The 23117-nt window shown below is 41.1% G+C and overlaps 1 protein-coding gene across 1 annotated transcript; it reads left to right on the top strand.

Annotated features, from left to right (window-relative positions):
* The first annotated feature begins 18188 nt into the window (after positions 1-18188).
* On the top strand, positions 18189-18992 carry LOC147635269 (uncharacterized). The gene has a single exon (XM_086802497.1). The coding sequence runs from the start codon at positions 18210-18212 to the stop codon at positions 18807-18809; it is 600 nt and encodes a 199-aa protein (XP_086658623.1). The 5' UTR covers positions 18189-18209; the 3' UTR covers positions 18810-18992.
* Positions 18993-23117: the final 4125 nt, after the last annotated feature.

Genomic DNA, 23117 nt, shown 5'->3' with positions numbered 1-23117 from the left:
TTTCATAGAGGGCTTCATTCCTTTGTTTCCAGACATGCCATAGCAGCAGAATTCTGACAGACTGCCACGTTAAGGGGTCCAGGTGATGACATTCCCCTAAAAGCACTTCTTTCCAGCAGCTCAGTGGGGAACTTCTAATCTTCATAAAGGCCTCATTCAAAACACTCAAGAACTGTTTAGTGTCTGGGCAGGAGTAAAAGAGATGCGGGACAGTTTCTAGCTTTGCTTTGCATCGGGGACAAATACCATTCCCATGACCCAGCTTCAGAGCTTTCTCAAGAGTCCAGTTTGCTTTGTGGATAACTAGCCAGGCCAGAATTGCATGTTTCCTTTCTTGAGCAAAGGCCCAGATTAATTTGAAGCGAAAAGCCCATTGATGTTTGTTCCAGGACAAGGACCACCTTTTGTTGAGTTTGAGAACCAAGTTGCCTGCATTATACAAGTTAGGAAGCTTGACAAGGTTAATAGCAGACCCCCACAGAAGGACTTTAGAAAATTCCTTGTAATCACATTTAATACTCGGTGGAATGGAAACCTTCAATGCATTACATCTTTGCATTATAAGCTCCACCCCTCCCCTTGGCAAGGTGAACTTATTACTGATTTGAACACTGTTTAACATGCCAGATGAGTCACATAGATCTCCCCACACCTTTACACCAGCTTTGAAACAAGAGAGGCCAATCTGAACTTAATCAATAGCAATCGGCTTCACCAGGTGACCAAACCAAACTGAATCAGCAGCATACGCATATCGACCCCTCTTGGTATATATCTGAAAGGAAAAGAGCTTCTTATAACCCATCCATGACTCCCACATTCTGCAACAAAGCTTGCTGCCTCTATTGGAGAGAGGTATGCCTTTGAGAACGGAGCCTCATTGAGGGAGAACCCCTTCCAAGCCCTTTTGTCTTTAAGCCAGAATTTTCCAACGTCCCTTTTGAGCAGGTCTGCCCATACATCATTTGATAAGATAGCTCTTTGAACCCATTTTGCTGCTAGCTTTTCAGCCACAAACCAATGTTGATTATACCCAGACCCCCTGTTCTTTATCCAAACAGCATACCTGAAAGGCTACCTTACAGATCCTCTTTCTGTGAAGTGCTCCCCCCCAAAGGTAGTTACCCATGATAGAGTTCAGTGATTGAAGTTGGGTCTTAGAGGGCCTCTAACAACAGGCAAGAAAATATACTACTGAGGGGATGATGAAGTGGTTGAGAACAAAGGCTCGAGAAGCAACCCCCGTGTTTATATAACTCCATTTCATAACCTGATTTTTAAGCTTAAGCAACACAGAATCCCATCTCTGTTTGACTGAAATGTTAAACCCCATGGAAATGCCAAGCAGCCTAAACGCAACCCCTTCCGGGATAGCCTTACAACCTGCGGACAAAATTGCTGGAGGGGACACACCTTCAAAGACTCCGAAACTGGTCTTGGCATGGTTTATTTGAGATCCACTGGCTAAACAGAAAGTATCAAGGCACGCCATGAAGTGGGCTGCCGTCTGAACTTCATTACGAAGAAGAACATTAGTGTCATCGACAAAGAGTTGAAGACATAAGGGTTCCGCTCTGTTTGGAACAGAGATGCCCTTGATGTTATTGTTGGCTATTTCCTCATTCACCAGCCACCCCAGGGCATCGGCAACTAGCCCCATGGCACCGCCACTATTCAAGTAAACAGACTCGGACAGTATTTCACGTGGCCACAGTCATTTGACATTCCCATGCTAACTGAGTGGATGCACCTCACTCTTCCACTAGGCCAACGGGGATGTTAACCTAATTCTAGGGTTAACAAGATCTACCGTCATTATCTTACATCACGGAGTCACAATAGATACACCAAAGAGTCATACATTCTAGATATGAAGCAATAGTGTCCAAAGCTACAACTTGGACGGGCACCCGTAATGGTGTGACAGAGTATTTATGGTGATTCCCGCTTCAAGACCGTGTGGTAGGAAGTTACGATGAAGTCCCAAGTGACGTACTTCATGGATATATTATGATATTAGTCATTGTAATAGCATTAGGCCTCTTATGAACCTAAAGTGCCCGATCGGCCATAGTTTAAGTCAGTGTGAACACTTATGGCCACGTATATAAGTGAATATCTCTCATACTCTCCCATTGTGCAATTGAGTCTTCCTCTTGCTAATCCTCTTACTAACTCTCTCCCTAATGCATGCTAGTGAGTGTGTGTGAGTGAAGTGAGGTGAGAGGAGGGACAAGTACACGTAGTGCAACGCGGTAGTGTGACAATGCTCGAGGCACCGTGGAATTGCTTCTCAAGGAGTTGTAGAGCTTGGAGACCTCATTTCAAGCTCGTCGGCCATTGGAAATATCCTCACGATAGTTGTGGTTCATCAGGCAATCTCTTGTTGGATGTGTTTCAAGGGGGTTTAGGGTGAGCCATAATAGGGGACTAGACCAATGTGAAAGGTCCTAGAGATGAAATCTTGGGGGGGTCGCTCACAAAAAAATGTGAATATCACGTGAGTTCAACAGAAGCATATTTTTAATTTATGAAACTTAAAGAAATATATTTACATAAGGGTATGATTTAAAATTTTTTCAAAAAAAATTACAGATTCATAAAGAAAAGGGGATATTATATGGATTAAAAAATTCACAGATAAGGGATTTAAAATATAGGCCTTGAACGCACGCGATAGGGATATTCTACATAGAGTGACCCCCCCGAGGATGAAATCAACGCAGCACTACCCATAACCTTTGATGGCATTTAGGTTACTACAATCCTGGATGGAGGGATTGGAGTAAGTATTGTCACTAAACAATGCTTGAAAAAATGGGGAGCACCTACCATGAATGACACAATCTTATTGGTGAAACTTGCTGATGGAGCCACTGCAAGTCCCATAGGCTTCCTAACGGACTTGCGGTGATGAATTTCAGCCAACAGTCTGTTTCATATGATTGCATCCTACAATGTCCCTTTGTGCAAGAAACAAAAATGATCCACGATTGGGATACGGATCACATATATATCTAGAAAAAAGACCAAACACTAAAGATCAACCAGCACACATGGAAGGTCCATCCCATCAGCCATCAACCCTTTGCAGAAGATTCACTAACAACAACCCAGCCCCCCATGATAATCCACTTATGCGAAACGTGCCATAAAATGATTAAACAATTAAGGGATATCTTGGAATCTGCACCCCTTCCACAGCCACAAGACTCTGAAAATTATATGCATATCCTTGCTACCCTAGACATCCTTCCAAGACCCACAATAGCAAGCCGATTCGATAGCAACCGACGGGCAAGAGATGACGTCTGTCTACATGCTAAGCACCACATGTCTACCCAAAATTTCCAAACATGAGCTTGAAAAGGGCAACAAATGAGGAACCAACATGGTGGAACCATCCACAAAAAATGTGTAAACCTAATGGGTTTCCCAAGGAGGATGCATACATCTTCCCTATGAACTCTGATACACACTGGCTAAAATATGTAGGGGAAGCTTTGAAGAACATGAGTACTTTAGCCAAATTTGGAAAAAGGAGCTCGCCAAGGCCTCCTTCCTAGGCCAAACGATCCCCTCCCAATGAAAGGAACTTGTTGATCCCCAACCTGAACCCCAAAATGTTTTCCGCTCTGCGTGCAAGGCACAAAACAAAAAGTTAACGCTTGCAAAAAAAGAGGCCAAGAAATTAGTAGAAGAAAAAAGCGCTAAAGAAGAGGAGACTAAACAAGTCCACAAGCACTTTAAAAGCTTCAAAATAGCGGATCATTTTTTGCAATATGACTCGACCCAAAGGACCCACAACGGGGAACCACGGACCTCTTATGATGGTCCAACCAAGGTTAAAGAAGATAACCTGGCAAGCCTGAGCAAAGATCTGAGGCCTATCTACATAGCAGATGAAGAAGAAAAAGAGCTCATTGCTCTCCTCATAGAATTCTAGGATTGCTTTGCGTAGAAGTACACCAATATGAAGGGTGTACCTCCTGGAGTGGTAAAACATACCATCTCTATGGTAGATGGAGCGAGGCTAGTAAAGCAGAGAGCGTACCCCATGAATGCTAAATACTTCAAGATGGTCTGGGAAGAAATTCACACCCATAGATACCAAATTCATAGATAAAATAGACAACAAATAATGGCTCTCACCCATAGTGATAGTGCCCAAGAAGAATGGAAAGTGCGAGTGTGCATAGACCTCAAAAAGGTCAATGCCACCACTATACAGGATCACTATCGCTTGACCATCACGGAACATGTACTCGAGAGAGTCGAAGAGAAGGAAGCCTAGCTTCCTTGATGGATTCTCTGGCTATAGCCTAGCTATAGCCAAGTGTTGATCGATCAAAAAAATCAACATAAGACAGCTTTTGTAATAGAATGGGACATGTATGCATATCGTGCCATGCCCTTTGGGCTAACCAATGCCCTAGGCACCTTCTAGTGCCTAATATGCACAACCTACAAGGAGTATCTATGAAAATTCCTTGAAGTCTTAATGGATGACCTTTGTGTCAATTCCACTTGGAAAGCACACCTCGAATGTTTATGAAAAAATCTAGAGAGATGTCAGCTCTACCACATTTCCCTTAACCCTCTCAAATGCCAATTCTGGGTTTAGCATGGAGTCGAGTCTTGAGACATATTCAAAACAAGGAATCTCCATAGATGACAACAAGGTGGGACTTATCCTTGAGCTACCACCACCGACCAACTTCAAATAAGTCCAACGCTTCATGGGACATGTTAAGGTACTATTGATGTTTTATCTTTATGTATGCCAACATTCCTCGCCCCTTTTATGGACTTCTAATCATCTTTGAATGGAAAGAGAAATGCCAACAAGCATATAACACCCTCAAGAAAGCCTTGGCAAGTTCTCCCATCTTGAGTTCCCCCAATTGGGATATCACATTTCACATCCACATCGATGCCTCTGCCTTTACAATTGGGTGTGTGTTGGCTCAAGCCGATGAACATAATAGGGATTGCCCTATTAGCTTTTCCAGTTCACCAACTCAGTGAGGCAAAACACAACTATACCACCATTGAAAGGGAAGGGTTAGCCATGGTCTACACTATCAAAACATTTTGCCATTACCTACTAGCAACTCAATTCATCTTCTTTGTAGACCACCAAGCCCTCCTCTATCTTGTGAATAAATCCTGCACACCGGTAGAATCACTAGATGGTTTCTAATCTTGCTTGAGTTTGACTTCACCATCCTCACCAGTGAGGAAGGGCTCACAACATGTCTTGGTTAACCACATGTCACGCATTACCAATGGAGAGCCGCCGAGTGGGAGTCGATGTGATGACTTGCCAAATGCTTTGTTCCAACTGTGCCTATTTCCTGAATTGGGAGAGGAGGTTTCACACTTCCTTGCCAACGGCGTACCCATTGACCCATTCTTCAACAAAGATCTAGCAAGGCGCCTCATTTAAAAGGCAACCCCTTATCAATTGATTTTTATGGCAAACAGGGGAAGGACGGAATTGTAAGATGTGTTCACAAAGATGAGACCTTGATAAAATATTCTCCTCGAGAAGACACAAGCATGACATTAATGAGAGGTCTCCTTTACACATTTGACCATCCATCATAAATAATTGTACATCCAGACAACAATAAATTATCTAAAATTAAATTTTCAACCCTCTCTTTAACAATTGCATAGAAATTATCTAGTAAAGCATTTCTCATTTGATGATATGAGGGAGGACTAAAACCAGTACCTTTAAGGTCCCCCCTTCCTAAATAGGGAAAACCTTCTGATAGTCTACTAAGTCTAACATGGGATAATTTTCTACTCATCGACACCCTGACCATGTAAGATACAAGGATAAGAATAGTAGGTAAGACCTAGTTCTATCCCTCAGGGGGAGCATGGTCTTCCTAAAGAATTCCTAAAATCAAACCACTCATAGAGTGATCAACCTTAACTTGGGAAACCTCTATTCTTGACCTCTAGAAACAATGTGTTTTTCCTCATCTATGCAAGGCATGACTACTGACCTTGTCCTCTAGAGTAGGGTTGCCCAAGGACTTATTTATCTTACGTAGAAGCTTCAATTAATTTGTTGTAAAGCTACCTGACTAATCGGGTCCACCCGTCCATAGGATGTTGTCGTCAGGGCATTCCATCCTCCCACTTTCCACCCAACTCGCGTCAATTTGTCTTCTAATTAATCCTACCACACTCTTTGACATAAATAAACAAGGTCCTTAATTAATCATACCACATTGTTTAACATAAATAAACAAGTTCCTTAATTAATGGCCTTATACATTGTTCATTTAAACAGTCTTTATTAATGATATAACCTCCATTTCATGATCCACTTCTCGAGGAGGTGGTAGCCTTATAAGCTCGTCAGGAAAGATGTTAGAGAATTCATGGAGCCAAGAGGGTTTTGTCTCTTTACTTTGCTGTTGAGCTTAACTAGGGAAACTTGTTATCCGTTATGTGCTACCTTGAGAAGATGCTTTGCCTTGACTACCCTAGACTTAGGTTTACATGTCTTCCCTTAAACTAATACTACTTGGCCATGCTCATTTTTAAAAATGATACTCCCCTAGCATTGTTTGCATTTAACTAGTCCATCCCAAGGATACTATCATAAATTCCTAATGCCAGGACCCTAAAATGACCATGAGTTTGCTCACTACCCGATTCAAAATCAAGGTTTCCTATAGAATGTTGAGACACTACTTCCTTCCCACTAGCTAGTTCTTAAACCATTCTTCTAGCTGGTTTCTGACCCAAGTTTAGTTTTTGTAAACACCTTGGAGAAAGAAATGAACAGGTACTGCCATAATCAATAAAAATATGGAATGGCTTATCGTGATGAGTGGCTACGGTTTTAATAACACCAAATTGTTAATTTGGACCTTGATGTTCTACCATCGGACGGTGGCACATTCTTCTTCAGCCATATCTAGAGTTAGTTCTTCACTTATACCACAGGCAGTGTGAACAACTACTCTGTGGCCTCTGCCACATCCACCACCTCTTGCACCTTGGTGGATGCGAGCTCCACGACCTTGATTTTCTCAAGCACTTGAGGAAAAGATGATGCTAGCTTTGGGACATTGGCCCTAAAGTGTTCCAACTCCTCGCATTCAAAACACAGAGGGGCCTCTCTAGAAGAAGCAGCATACAAGTGGGGAATAAAGGAGTTGGTTTTCCGTGGTCGGTTGTAGTAGGGAGCATTCTACTCGGGTTTTTTGTAAGAGTGTTCTTTAGGGCTTGCTTCGAGGTAAGATCTCTAGGGAGGCTTAGCTTTACCATACTTCAGCTCTTTCACAAGAGGCTTTGCTCGTATTATAAGAGCATCTTGTAATGTCCTTGGCCTCATTGCTTCGAGGCGAGAATCCAAGGGTTCATTCAAGCCTTGGCAAAAGTGAGCCACTTGCTCGTATAAGATCATCTTGTAATGTCCTTGGCCTCATTGCTTTTTTGAGGCGGGAATCCAAGGGTTCATTCAAGCCTTGGCAGAAGTGAGCCACTTGCTAGGAAGTAGTCATGGCTGGGACATACTTCCGAAGAGTGATGAATTTAGAATAGTATTCTTCGAAGGTTAAACTAAGCTGCGTAAGACTAAAAAACTCATTCATCTTGATGGATTCATGAGATGGCAGGAGATATCATTCCTTCACAGCTTGCTTCATAACCTCCCATGTTTGGGAGTGTTCAGTGACTCCCTTGCCATATGGCACCATTGCTTCCACCAGAGTTTAGCATCCCTCTTGAGAAAAAACCATGCAAGCATGGACTGGTTTGTCACTTCAATACCAGCAACTGAGAAATAATCATCCATTGCTTCAATCCAAACTTCGGCATCCTTCTCAATCTTTGAGCCTTCCCCCTTAAACGAGGGAGGTTGCATTTGCTTGAGTAGGAGATTCTTCTCCTCCTGAACATCTGTATATAATGCATTGGGGAGTGGAGGCTAATTGTCCGTGGCCATTATTGTAAGATTAAATTTTAGGATTACAAGCTTCATACTTTACATTACATTCATGCTTTTAAAAGTAAAAGTTTGAAATCATTTTATTTCTCAAATATTTACAAGGATGAGTTTTATTACAAAGATTTGAGACTAATATAATTAGTCTTTATTTATCATAAAATAAAATCCTAGGCTCAACTAGACATGAGACTAGAGAGGTCCACATAAGTGAAATATGGGGGTTCTGCCATAGTTTCTAAGACAAGGAAGACTTATGGTAAGGGTGGTACTCTGGATTGGGCTATGTTCCAAAATGGCTACTCTGTTGGCGGGTAAGATCGGCTGATACCAATTGTAAGGTCGCCCCCTTCCTAAATAGGAGAAACCTTCTGATAGTCTACTAAGTCTAACTTAGGATAATTTCCTACTCGTCGACATACGTATAGTAGGTAAGACCTAGTTCTATCCCCTAGGGGGAGTGTGGTATTCCTAAAGGATTCCTAAAATCAAACCACTCATAGAGTGATCGACCTTAACTCGGGCAACCTCTATTCTTGACTTCCAGAAATAACACTTTTTTCTTTATCTATGCAAGGCACAGCCGCTAACCTAATCCTCTAGAGTAGGGTTGCCCAGGGCCTTATTTATCTAACGTAGAAGCTTCAATTAATTTGTTGGAAAGCAATCCGACTAATCGGGTCCACCCGTCCATAGGATGTTGCCGTCAGGGCATTCCATCCTCCCACTTTCCACCCAACTCACGTGTTAATTTGTTTTCTAATTTATCCTACCACATTGATTGACATAAATAATAAGCTCCTTAATTAATGGCCTTACACATTGTTCGTATAAACAGTCTTTATTAAATGATATAACAATGCTTACAAACAAAGGATTTAATTTTAAAAAAATAGATACAATGTTTAAAATTATTCATAGCCAAATCCAGGCTCTTTACTTTATTCTACCGAGATGATCTAGAATTCGGCCTTCCAGCCTCTATAGACTAGGCAATCCCTACTATAGGACCATACACCTCATCATCCTAGCTAGTGAGGACTCAAGCCAGCCTGTCGCCCTCTCACGTGCCATTACTTGATCCTATCGCCCCCCTCAGAGGGATGTCTATGTGCTAGGGAGGCCTTATTCACCGCACTGGCCTAGGCTCGCAGAACTAGCCAGCATCACAATACTCGCCTCCATCGGCGAACCTCATTCTCAAAATGGTATGAGGGATACCTTTGCTAACATCACCGCCAGGCTACACAAGCACGAAAACGGGGTTAGCATCAAGGGCGGAGAGAAGATGTGCCTGTACTTCTTAACTTAATCAAGATAACAATTTCTAAACTAAACCATAGAATATAATAGATATCATCACTTTTTTTGAGAAAACAACAATTTCACATAATTTTTTGGTATAAAGGAAAGTGGCATCTTCTTTCTTAATTTTTTAAGGTTAGCATTAAAGATTAATCAAAAACCCCTTTTTAAATGATGACCAAGGTATCGTGGCCATTAATTCCTTGTGGGGCTCCCAAGGGGAGAGTTGGTGCCACATCTCGAGCAACCTCTCTAGGCTCGTTGTTGTGCACGTCTCTCAATATTTTGGCACTTTTATGAAGGAGCCATTCTGCATGCCTTCTTCTAGTCCACGTTGTTGCAAATCCAATACTTCAGTCAGATCACAAATCAGAGCTCATTTTCTCAAGTTATGAGCAAAAAACTCCTCGGTCGGAACCACCTTTAAGAGCCAAAAAGCTCTTACTAAAGTCATCTCGCTAATGGCGGGGGGAGGTGTCCTTAAACTAGCTTTTTAGGGAAGAAGACTGCACCTAGAGGGAGAGAAGGGGAGTCCTCCATTAAGTCTATTCACATGAGGGATCAGCTAAGGACACTCTACCCTCAAGGTTGAGATGAGGTAAAACAATTCTGCAAAGGGCTTACTTGGAGATGGGAAAAAATGGCTTGCTGGAAGAGGGGTGCAGAGGGCTGTCGGGTACAGTCCCGCATAGAGTGTCGAGTATGGATAGACTGTCAGCACAATATAGTGTTGGGTACAGGTATGGGTAGCACAAACTATGGGGGTATTGGTCTTGGGGGTACTGGGGGGTTTATATAGGTACATGTATGGGTACTGGTATAGGTAAAGGAAGAGAAAAACGTGGGTCTAAAGGATGGTGTACGATGAAAGTGCACTGACCTATGGCTTGCATGGGCATGGGAAAAGGAATGGTACCCATGCTTGGGCAAAAGCCATGGTACACATGTACCTTCTGAGTGTCAGAGGCAGCATGGGCATCCACATGGTGGTCTATGTGGACGGTACGCTAGGGTGGTCGGCGGCCTTTGGTCCTTTCGCAGGCATTGTACGGGCACTCGGGTGTGTGTATGATATCTTTTTGGGGCGAGGACCCCTAATGTGGGGACGCTAGCCCTCGATATGCGTGTCAAAGTGCCCGCCTATGCAACAAAAAAAAAAAATCGACGAAAATGTTTGAGGTTTCTCCCTAGTTGTAGGGGTGTAGACCGTCTGTTAATTAGACACCCGGTCGCACATTTATTAAGGTTTAAGTTTACTGTATTTTAACGGAAAATAACTAAAAAATTACATATAGGCTCTATCCACCAGTGTCAGTTTTGCAATGCTGAAAAATCTAGGGTAAAATCACATGTAAATTCTAAATTTGGACTCAGCATTTTAATATTCTAAGTGGAAATGACTCATTTATCAAAATTATTGATTTTTACACCACAAAAGATCATAAATTCATCTATTAAACGGGCGTATATTATTATTGAAGATGGGCAAGTTTTTAGCACCATAGTCTCTTATCTTTTCCCATGCTGATTTCCACTTTTGTTAGGACAAGGATAAGGCTAGGGGGAGTTGGGCGGTTCAGGGGAGTCCAGACAAGTGTGGACGGCCACGGCTGTAGTTAGCCAGCCACGGTCTGTATCCGATGGTTGGGTGGAGAGTTGCTCTATTCTCTTTTCTAGGAGGTTGCATGAACAAGGGCTCTTGACCTCATACCTCCGTATCGGCTTAGTGGCGCTAGTGAAGCCAGTGAAGTAGAGCATCATCTTGCTGACTACCTTGACAAGGGTTTCATTAGGCCTAACAATTTGCCATGGGCATCACCAATTTTATTGGTGAAGAAAAAAGATGGGTCTATGCGTTTGTGCATGGACTATCCTGGCTTGAATATAATCATGATAAAGAATAAGTATCTGTTACCACGAGTTGATAAGCTTTTTGATCAATTGCAAGGTGCGTGGTACTTTAGCAAGATTTGACTTAAGATCCGGCTATCATCAAGTTCGCATCCACATGGAGAATGTACGTCCTAAGACATGTTTTCCTACCAAATTTGGGCGTTATGAGTTTTAGTTATGCCATTTGGTCTAACTAATGCTTTAGCTACATTTATGACACTTATGGGCAGCATATTACGCTTGTATCTTGGTCGATTCATTGTAGTATTTCTTGATGATATTTTGATCTTTAGTCACACTAAGGAAGAGCATTTGTAACACTTACAATTAGTGTTCGATTGCTAAGGCAAAACGCACTTTATGCTAAACAAAGTAAGTGTGAGTTCTTTGCCTTGGAGAGCCATTATTTGGGTCACATAATCTTGCAAGATAATCTTGCAAGAGGGAATTTAGATAGATCCTAGGAAAGTAGAGGTAATCTTTAAGGTGGCCTCATCCAACCAATCTAGAGAAATTACAAATATTCCTTGGGTTTTGGAAGGCTTCTATTGTAAATTCATATGGGAAGCTGTGTTCAAAAGGATGGACATAATGCTTAGTATGAGAACTGCTGTGACCACCCCTAGAGTGATGGTCAGGAAGAAATGGTCAAACAAGTACTCAAGCATATGCTACGCTCATATGTGAGTAAATGGCAAACGAATTGGGAATATCACTTACAAATTTTAGAATTTGCCCATAGTAGTGTGAAGCATGTCGCTACGGGATTTAGTCCTTTGCCCCTAGAGTGGTCAGGAAGAAATGGTCAAACAAGTACTCAAGCATATGCTACGCTCATATGTGAGTAAATGGCAAACGAATTGGGAATATCACTTACAAATTTTAGAATTTGCCCATAGTAGTGTGAAGCATGTCGCTACGGGATTTAGTCCTTTCATGCTTATGTATGGATTTCAACCCTAATCCCTAGTAGCTGTGGAGTTAGCTACTGAAAGAATTCAAAAGCTTAAAGATTTTCTGCAATATCATAACGATATGCTGAAGATCGCTAAGAAAAATGTTAAACGAGCCAAAGATTGTTATAAGAATTATGTGACAAAGACCGCAGAGTGGTCACGTTTGAAAAAGGTGACCAAGTATTTCTCAAGGTTCCCCCGAGTTCAGAAACTTTGAGGATGTGAAAAGTGCCAAAGTTACCATCTAGGTATTGTAGACCTTTCACAATACTTAAGTGTGTAGGTTAAGTTGCCTACAAGTTAGCTTTGCCAGAATATTCCAAGGTTCACCTAGTTTTTCATGTTATTCCTCTATGAAAATGACTAGGTGAAGATACCAATATGGTGGATACAGGTGTTCTTTTAGATTTAATTGATCATTCAGTTTTATCACACGAGCCAAAGTGCATCTTGGATTTTCAAGAGAAGTTAACTCATCACAGAATTAGAAAATAGTGTCTAGTTAAGTGGAAGGTAACACCAGAATAAGGTTCAACTTGGGAGGACATTAGTGCTTTAAAGACCCGATAACCTACCTTATTTTCGAGGATGAAACCTCTTCCAAAAGGAGGGGTTAATGTCAGGACAAGGGTAAGGCTAGAGGGAGTTGGACGGTTCAGGGAATCTAGACAAGTGTAGATGGCAAGGGCTATAGTTACCTGGCTAGAGTCTATATCTGGCGCTTGGGTGGAGGGTTACCCTATTCTCTTCTATGAGGTTGCATGAGCAAGGGCTCTTGACCTCATACCACTCCTCTCGACGATCGACCATAGACATTGAAGCTTCAGTAAAATATATTGCCTTCGCGAAGAGCAATAGTTGAGCCTCTTCTAGAACCCTTCCACAAAGCATTCTTGCCAATAGCGAGGTTTTCCTCTTCTTGTACAAGCATTGAATACTACCACCATGTGACCCAAAGTGCCATGAGGATGTTGTTCTCTCCATTACTCTATTACATTCTCTTTGATCTTGGCCACATACATTCACATTGGTAGCTTCTTGCTCTGTAACTGAATCTCTAGCATTTTGAGAGAATGGCTATGAAGAAGCCTAAGAAGGAGGTTGAAAGAGGATGAGAATTTACAAAGGAAACTTTGTATCTTTTGCCCTTGTCACTCTTCTCTATCAATGGTCTTAGTCATTTTGATGCACTTACTGCAGCTGGATGTTCACATTTTCGACACAAATTCCTAATCCTACCTACATGACAATAATTGCATTCCCACTCCATGAATTTGCCACACAAATTCTTACAAAATTTCCATTCGGATCTAGGAATTTTTTTGTTTCCAGTGTTGTGCACCTGAGTATATGTTCATTGTGTTGTTGGACAGGTAGGTATATAAATTGGAGAACCCTCACATTGTGACACATGTGGATGTGAGGTGTTACAATCCATTTTGTGCTAGATATATGTGCTCACGTTTGCAAATGATATGGGGCTTACTAAAAAACCTGCATGTTATAAATATAAAAACCAGATTCAGATGACCTTTTACACACTAATCTTGTTAGTTGTGTTGTTAACAAAATCACTATTATGATTTATAGCTTTAAAAGACTTTCATGATTTACTACATGCTCTTTATTGATTAAAATTTAGAAAAACTTTCATCACGATATAACCAGAGATGTAAGACAATATATTACAAAATCATATCATACATATTAAAAAATGAGAACATACCTCAAGAAAAAGATGAACAAGACATGAATCACCACTAGCAAAAACCACTATATAACCCAACAAAGGACTCATAGTCCAAACTACACTCTACAGTAAGCAAGCCATATCCAACACGTAGCTTACACCAAGGGTAGCACAACCCACTAAAGGATCAATACTCCAATGGCTTAAACTTCAAAACAAAATAGACATAACAAAAGACAAAAGGACTAATGCTGCCCAATAGTAAGACAAATGGTCTAATCATTCGCGTTTGCTTTTCTATAGCAAGAGATGCAGCATAAGAAAGGACCACAACTTCCCAATAGTAGGACAAATGGTTTGATCACTCACATACAAATTAATATTGCTCTAAATAATAGGCCACTGGGCTTTTTCTATTTCTTTGATGGGGTTGTCAGGAAATAGAAAAGACTTGATGGGAAATACAAAAAACCTGACAGGCTCGACGAGAAATACAAAAAACCCAACAAGAAATAAGAATAGCCCGACGAGCTTTACCTAAACTCCAAGTTAAATATTGCGAATGTTAATACAATGTTATTAATGTTAATTTTAGGTGCTATTATCAAGAGTTAATAACTTATTTATGCATTTGTAATTATGTAAGTGAAATCCCTGGACACATACTTTGGCAAGGCTAAGGTATGCTATTGATTTGAACATAGGTGTAGCATCAAACGATCTTTTGTTATGGGCATTTATTAGGCCAACTTAGCATTTATGATGGTCATCTAGGTCCTCAATCCTGACCTCATCATTCCCTACATCCCATGAGAAGAGCTCTCGGCCACCAAGAAGGGTGAAGTGGGGCGGCTCAAGACACGTGCTATGAAGAAATGCAATCAACAAGGAATAATTGAAGCAAACACAAGTCTTAAATTGAGCCTTTTATTTTTAATTAACAATAAAACAAAAACATCATCACTGGTGGGGGCCCTAAAGACCTAATATTCTGTACTCTTTACACCAATAATAAAGCAAAAACATCATCATTGGTGGGGGGCCTTATGAAGCACTATTATGTACTCTTTACTCTATGAAGTCTAATATCTCTTTCATGTTTAGAGAATCTCTAAAAATATAACTTTATCAATGTAGAAAGTGCTTTTGTAATGTCATCGCCCATTTATGCATAGACCCCTTGAGAGCCTTATGTTTATTAACATAGTCAACCAAGTGGGGTCTCTAATATTTTTGTAAGCACATGGTGTGTTGATCCCAAAACCTTCCCCTCTTGAGAGACATGTTTATCAATACATCCAACCAAGTGGGATCTCTAATATATTTTCAAGTACATGTGCTTGATCCGAAGACCCTGCCTTCTCCTTCCCTTCTCTCACATAACTAATTTCCATGTCTCTAAATTACTAGCCATTTAACCCATCAGACAATGGCAATTATAGGTGAGTATTCTTCTCTTCCTCACCAAGAATCTAAGAAGAGCTAATGTTTCCATTATTATCATTGTTAAACCACAAGCACAAACATCAAAACCCTTGTAATTTAGGACAACTACAAACAAAAAGGGTGCCATTAATAATCAATGAGAAAGCATGCCAAGCCTATAGGTCTTTGTAAATTACATGCAACATCTATATATATTCACATACATATATATATATATATGTATGTGTGTGTACACACATGAGTATGTAAGGGGATGTGACTATCATGTAAGTAAAGATATTTTATTTTACTAATATATATAGTGTTTTGATAAATTTTGTAAAGAATGTTTTTAAACTAACATATATAGTGCTCAATTATGTTGTAGTATAAAGTATATATTGCAATGTGGTCAGAAGGTTGACATTTTTGCACTTAACATGTGAACTCTAAAAGAGACACATATGATTGTGGTGTACTGGCAAGTTTGGAGCAAGATACTTGAGCTAGTAGAAGAGATATAACATTGTACTACTGGAAAGACTTGACTACTATGGAACAATTCTAAGTCATCTTGGAGATTAGATTTAGAACTTTCAAAGTGTTCATTTTTTATGTCTAGTGGTTTAAAGTGGTGTCTAGACGTACTTAAGTTACCATGAAAAAGCATCCAAGTGGTTTATTTTTTATGTTAAGTGGTTCAAAGTGGTATATAGAGGTACTCAAGCAGCTGTAAAAAAGCATCCAAGTGAACACATATGTTCTACCTAAACATTGTGAATAGGTTTGTACTTTTTACAAAATTGAGATGAATTCTAATACTTAAAATGAAAGTCTTAGATGTATTTTACTATACATGTTTTGTGTGTTCTTCTTTCTAGATTGTGTTTCATCCCAACCAAAGAGATCCCAATTGGTGGTATGTAATACAAGTTACTCCTCAATCCAAGCATATATTGAATAGAACTTTACATTGATATAGGGGTCATTGATGGACTTAGAGATAGACCATTTGACATGTACGGACTTATTACATGATGACATTGATGATGGTACTATGTAAAGGTATAAATCATATATACCTTTCTACATATTGATCAAATCGTAATATTTTACAAAATTTTTGTTCTTTATTATAAATAGAATTATGTCTGATAAATTTATGTAATAAATTTTTACAAATTAATTTTATGGACTTCATTTGGAGTATTCTATTTTTTTTCCAATGTCGCCCACAACAATGCTTATAGAGCGGCATTTATAAACACTACTTAGTGATGCTTATAGCACTGAAATGTAAATCGACGATAATTAGCACTGCTAACCCGTCATCTTGTTGTTGTGTTATTGGGATCTCTTGATTCTATTTTGCTAGAGAGAGTTCTTATCTTGGATATATTATATGGAGGATCATACTACTATTATAAGCTTTATACCTATTTTCTAGATCTATATCTCTTCATGTTATACCTCCGAGTGTACCTATTAGTTTAATTCATAGCGTGATTGTATTTTCTAAATGTGTGTGTACTTGTTAGTGATGAATACCTTAGTATAATGGTTGCTTAAGGATCTTCTTATGTCTTCCACACTACCTAGTGTTAGTGGTGGACATATTTTGGCACCTATTGTTCGAGGATCCTTATGATCTAGCCCAATTGTACTTGTAATTACAGCTTGACTTTCTACACTTCCTCATGTTGAAAGAGCTTCATTTGGTTTGGTTGTACTTGTTTTTGTTGATACACGTGTTGGCTTACCTTTTGCCAATAATACTTGTTATGGTTAAATGATTGGGTGGTGCTACATTTGAACTCGACTACTTTGATAATCTTATTGCTACCTAGCTTCATATTTATGGATTGATGAGCTTCTTTGCACTTGATCTAGTCCACTTTAAATTATTGTTAAGTGGATTTTTAATTTAATGGGATTACCCATATTTATGGATTGACGAGGTCCTTTGCACATGATAGTCCACTTTAAGTTATTGTTACGTGGATGTCTAATCTAATGGGATTACCCATAATGCTCATGATATTTTTGCAATCATTTCTCTCAAAGTATATTTAGCTTTCAATTGTTTTCTCATGGAGGTCGTTGTGCTCTTAGTTGGTTTGATACTTGAAATTCATATTTGAATAGACTATATGTTATGGTATGGTTCTACTCTTCTTCTTCTTTTTTGTCCCTTCTTCTTCTTCTTTTTTTTGGTGAGACAAATATTTTATAGATGCCACGTTTGAACCAAGTACTTGGTTGGCCAACCTAGGCACTAATGATAACTTTTCTTTTCAGGACTATATAATAAATAAAAAGAAATCGTGCCCTCATTTTATTCGCCATAACTAATCAAGTTTTACTCTCGCACATACATATCATTTAGGTCTTTTTTTTCATCCCAAGTTTGCAAACTTCAAAGGACTTCTTATGCTGATGGGCAACCTGTGAAAAAGTTTTTGTACGGGCAAGAAAAAACTTCCATTGAAAGACTTGAGTGCTCGAAAACGAATAGAAGCTACAAGCAGGTGATGAAGATGCATGCACATTTCAAAAGCAGGTCATGTAACTGCCCCATAAAGAAGATAGATGCTTTTTGGAAAAGTTACTCATAAACTGTGGTGCTTGGTGGGGTGGGCTGGGCTGGGGGAGGGGGAGGGGAACAGCTTTGCTAAATGCATGCCAGGTAAACACATGACGAGCGACATGTGGTGCTTGGTGGGGTGGTGCTTGGCTGGGGGAGGGGGAGGGGAACAGCTCTGCTAAATGCATGCCAGCTAAACACATGACGAGCGACATGTCAGTGGGAGGGCTATGGGGTGGAGTACAGAAAAGAGGGTGACGGACTTGATAAGCTCCACCTTTAGGGTTAGGACGTAGAGTCTACTCAGCTCAGCTCGGCTCGGCTCACCTCACCTCACCTATATAATATAGAGCAGGAGCTTGAAGCCAATCGCAATCCAATATGCGGGGTCATCAAGCCATGGCGTTCTTCCTCCTCTACCTCACCACCTCCACCTTCCTTTGCTTGGCCCTTGCTTCGGCTCACGACGACGGCCTTCTACCTTACACTTACAAATCGCCGCCGCCGCCTCCTTCTTTTACCAGCAAACCACCGCCCGTTTCCTCACCCCCTTACTCTAAGCCGCCGCCCGCCGTCTACACTCCACCGCCTCCTCCTCCCTATCAGAAGCCGCCACCCGTTGTACATACCCCTCCTTATCAGAAGCCGCCACCCGTTGTGCATACCCCTCCTTATCAGAAGCCGCCACCCGTTGTCCATACCCCTCCTTATCAGAAGCCGCCACCCGTTGTACATACCCCTCCTTCCAGCTACCCCCCCTACCACAAGCCCTCGCCCGTTTACAAACCCCCTACTTCCCCTCCCTACCTTAAGCCCGCTCCTCCTTACACCCCCCCTTATCACAAACCCCCTCCTCTCTACACCCCCCCTTACCACAAGCCATCTCCCGAGCATAAACCGCCCCACCACCACCACAACCATGAGAAACCTCCCTTCTACAAGCCCCCCAAGCCATGCCCACCACCATCACCACCCTACTAAGGGCACGGACGTCCCCACCATCAATAAAAATGCATCGCCACCGTTTCAAAGTTGTGTAATTGTAGTATGTATATGTTCTCCCTGATGTTGGTTTTGTGGTTGGCCGATTAACACCTCTGTTCTACCTCGGTTAATCCATGTATGAATTGTCCGGTTAATGTAATGTCCATTGCTTATCTTGACTCATGACGCAAACGATTAAACATTTCAAGTGTGCCAGTAAATTTTCTTTTCCACTAATAAGTGACATCAGAAACGAAGTAGGATGTCACGAAATCCATTAAGGCTTGAATTTTGCGATATGGATAATGGCATGGATTGCTTCAAGTGTGCCTTTCCCAACGGTCGAGTTAGCATGGATTTATGGTTAGATGGTTTGGTCGCTCAAATCAAATCATGCTTTGGGCCTTATCTCGTGTGCGTGTTGTCCTCGAGATCATCTTGCCCCAAAGGTTTTTATACGAGTTCCGATTCATTTATTTCATACCATGCGCTTGATTTTTGACGCGCATTTTGCATATTTTTGCCTAGCATTTTTTTCCAACACGTTTTTAAATTGAACAATTGGCATTGTTAATTTATACGCATTCTATAGAAAATTTTGATTTTTTTTGTCGAAAATCAGCTTGAGATGATAGGGTTTTCGGAGTCATTTTGGAGATTACAAGAGATGGGATAGTTATATTATTGTGCGGCGGAAAAGCTGTATTGTTGGAATAATTGGCACATTTGGCATCGTAAAGGAGAAGCGAGGAATGCCATGGTGTAAACAGTTCTGCGGGCAAAGCTGGGGAGGAGATTCTGGTTCATACATTTGTGTTAAAATCAGCAAAAATACTACTTTAAAAAGTGTGCAAAAAAAAACTACTTTTGATAAAAACATTTGGGATTGCAAATTTCACTTTTAAATTTTTTATATAAGTTGAGAACAACTCAACCAATGCATGTGTAACCCTGAGAAATACAATGCACATAATTTAGCAAACGATTATAAAGTTTAGCATTTTAAATGTAAGTCAAGCTGAAACTAACATAGTAGATTCTGTAATTCAAGCTAAACGTAGCATATTAGATTATGTAGGTCCAAGAAGCCTTAAGTGCTACGGAGATTTTACTATGATCCCTTCCGAGCTAGAGCTTTAGGTAGGACAATAAAGCTTTTTGGAAGGTTCATAGTGTAAAACTCACTCTCCCAACACATAAAAATCTCTCACACAAACTCTCTCTCACACACACACACATTGTCTATATCAATATAAGACACATACACATGACATTACACTTTCAATTAATACCTCATCTTTTAATTTAAAAGCTATCATTAGTGTATGTAAGATCCTTTTTTTGTTGTTTAGAGATATAGCAAGGTAAGCAACCTAGCCCACAGGTGCGTAGACTAATTGGTAGAACGGTTGGGTCTCACTAGGAAGACTCGGGGTCAATGCCATCAGGCTGTGCGATGTGGGTATGTGTTATGAACACATATATATATATATATATATATCTTCCTACAAACAGAAGGTGGGCAAACTTTAAAACCTTCACACCTTATGCTCACAAAAATATCTTCATGCAAACAGAAGGTGAGCAACCTTTAAAGCCTTCACACCTCATGCGCACAAACATATCTTCCTGCAAACAGAAGGTGAGCAACCTTTAAAGCCTTCACACCTTATGCGCACAAATGGAAGGAGTAACCACCTTAATACGCAGTTGCAGACATCATGTAGTAGTGCAACTAATTGCATCTTAGAGTCTATGGTAGAATCTTGCCCCCCAATCTATAGATTGAGAGCTTAATGGCCCATACATAGTACACCCTACACATGCCAGTGCCATCTTCTATAGCCATCATCCTTACCACTTGGCGGTGATGATCTCGGCAACAATTGACACCATGGTTTTCCCTGGTCGTGTCAACTCAAAGAGACATGATGTCTCATGTTCACGGATTTCTTCCTAATCCCACATGTAGGTGTAGGTTTTAAATTAAAATTAAAGGTTGGCTTTTTTGGTTTTTTAAAACTTTACGTTACGCTAAGTCTTGCTTATGTTTTTATGGCTTCTCTATAATATATTACCAAGCTTACTCTCCTGTGACACGTGTCACAAAAGAATGGGGATGGCCAAAGAGGGGCGGCCGTCCATGTGTCCACGCCCACGCCGCCTCTCCTAGTCTTATGTCCGTCCACGCTGCAGCTAATTGGCGGATGTCCACGTGTCCATGCCCACACTACCACCTCTCCCAGCTTTCTGCCAGTCCACATCGCAGCTAATCGATGCTGGGCGGCAGGTGAACAGCTCTTCTCTGTGGTGCCACCACGTCCACGCCGCCTCTAACTGATGCTGTCGCGGCTGGTCGCAGTTGTCACCGCAACCTATTCGCGCCTTGCGCTATCATCATCCTTATTCGACGCGGTCCGCTCCCCTCCGACTCGCAGCAAAGGTTGTGTGCCCTAGTGAGTCTCTCTCTCTCTCTCTCTCTCCCCCCCCCCATCCGTGTGTCTCTCTTTGTCCCAGTCTGTCTCACGGATGGCGTTTGCAGAATTAACGCGACTGTTCTCTGTACCCTTTCCGCTGGTGAGCTCCTCTGCCACCACCTTCATTTCCAACGCCCCTATTCGATGCAGTCCGCTCCCCTCTCCGACTCATGGCAAAGGCTTTGTGTCGTGGTGACTCTCTCTCTCCCTCCCTGCCTCTCTCTCTCTCTCTCTTAGTGTGTTGCAGATGGCATTTACAAAGTTGATGAACTGTTCTCTATTGCCTGTCCCCCCCTGGTGAGCTCCTCTACCGCCACCTCTGTGTCCAATGCCCTGGTGAGCATCTCTCTCTCTCTCTCTCTCTCTCTCTCTCTCTCTCTCTCTCTCTCTCTCTCTCTCTCTCTCTCTCTCTCTCTCTCACTGTGGACATGGATGGCGTTTTTGGTTCGCATGCAGAGTCATCTCTCTCTGCGTGTGGCATTTTCTTTTCGCATGTAGACTTGACAATTTTTGTGTGGGTGGGTTTTAATTGTTTTTTTTAATGTTGAAATTTTAAGAATGTTTAAATTTTTTCATTGTGTGGTGTGTGCATGTGCGGGTGTGAAGATTTAGATAGTTTTTTAAAATTTTATTTGATATTTTTTATTAATTTGAATAAAATGTGTGTGTGTGTGTGGGTCCTTAAATTTCTTCATTAATTTGAATAAAAAGTGTGTGTGTGTGTGTGTGTGTGTGTGTGTGTGTGGGTGAAAGAGAGAGAGAGAGAGAGAGAGAGACTATGTATTTGAAATAGTGTGTGTGTGTGTGTGTGCCCCAAACCCTCCAAAATCCCTGTATAGGTAGAGCTTACAGACATGCCTGCTAAGTTCTCTATCTGGGCCAAAAGGATCGGTGGCTCAAGGGATCCCAAATGAATTCTTTCTTGCATTCAAAGACGAGCTTACCCATCATATCCTTAACATTTGGAAAGAAGCCATGAGGAAGGGTGGGCTTGCCGAGAAGACTAACGTGGGGGTGATAAAGCTAATTCATAAAAAAAGATGATAAGGAAGACTTGGGGAACTGGAGACCCATAACATGTCTCTCTTCTCTCTACAAAGTTTTTGCTCATATCTTGACAAGGAGAATCAACCCCTATATGGATGATTGGATCCTGAAGGAACAAAAAGCTTTCATTAGGGGAAGATATATACTGGATGCTATCATTAGTCTATGGGAGGGTATGGAACATGCTGAAAACTCTGGTCAGAATTACATCTTTCTTAAAATTGACTTTGATAAAGCCTATGACAGAATTGATTGGTCCTTCCTCTTCCAATCCCTACAGGATATTGGCCTTAACAGGAAATTCATTAAGTATGTTCAAACCCTATTGGGTAATGCTTCCTCAAGGGTGGCTGTCAATGGGTCCCTCAGAGGCCTTTCCGCTGAGAAAATCTATAAGACAAGGGTGTCCACTTTCCCCCCTGCTTTTTTTTTCTTTCTTCTTCATCAGTCTCATTAGAACTATCAAGCTCTCCAGGCTCTTGCATTCCTATCCCTGGGCATCCTTCCATCCAAACTTTTAAATCCTTCCATAAGCTCATGCTACCTTGGAGTAAGGTGCCAATGGATATCTACATTTGAGAAGAGAGGAAGGATGAGAGACCTACAATTTCCCTAGGAATGGATGCTTTGTTTTGATCATCTCTGTCTATTTTGAGGCTCTTGTAGGTGTAGGGTATTGGCACCAGGACTTATGTATCTGTCCTTTTCAGGCAGTCACCCCCAAGGTTTTTGAGATATTCTGCCACCACTGGGTTTCCCTAGTGGGGGGTGGCTCTCCTAG

This window comes from Cibotium barometz, chromosome 9 (genome assembly GCF_041138505.1).
Source record: "Cibotium barometz isolate CiBa-2024 chromosome 9, ASM4113850v1, whole genome shotgun sequence".
Lineage (NCBI taxonomy): Eukaryota > Viridiplantae > Streptophyta > Polypodiopsida > Cyatheales > Cibotiaceae > Cibotium > Cibotium barometz.
The sequence above is the reverse complement of the archived record's forward strand: the minus strand, read 5'-3'. Positions and strand labels throughout refer to the sequence as shown.

Coding starts and splice junctions, on each gene's coding strand:
- LOC147635269 (XM_086802497.1), top strand. CDS start 18,210: ATGCGGGGTCATCAAGCCATGGCGTTCTTCCTCCTCTACCTCACCACC.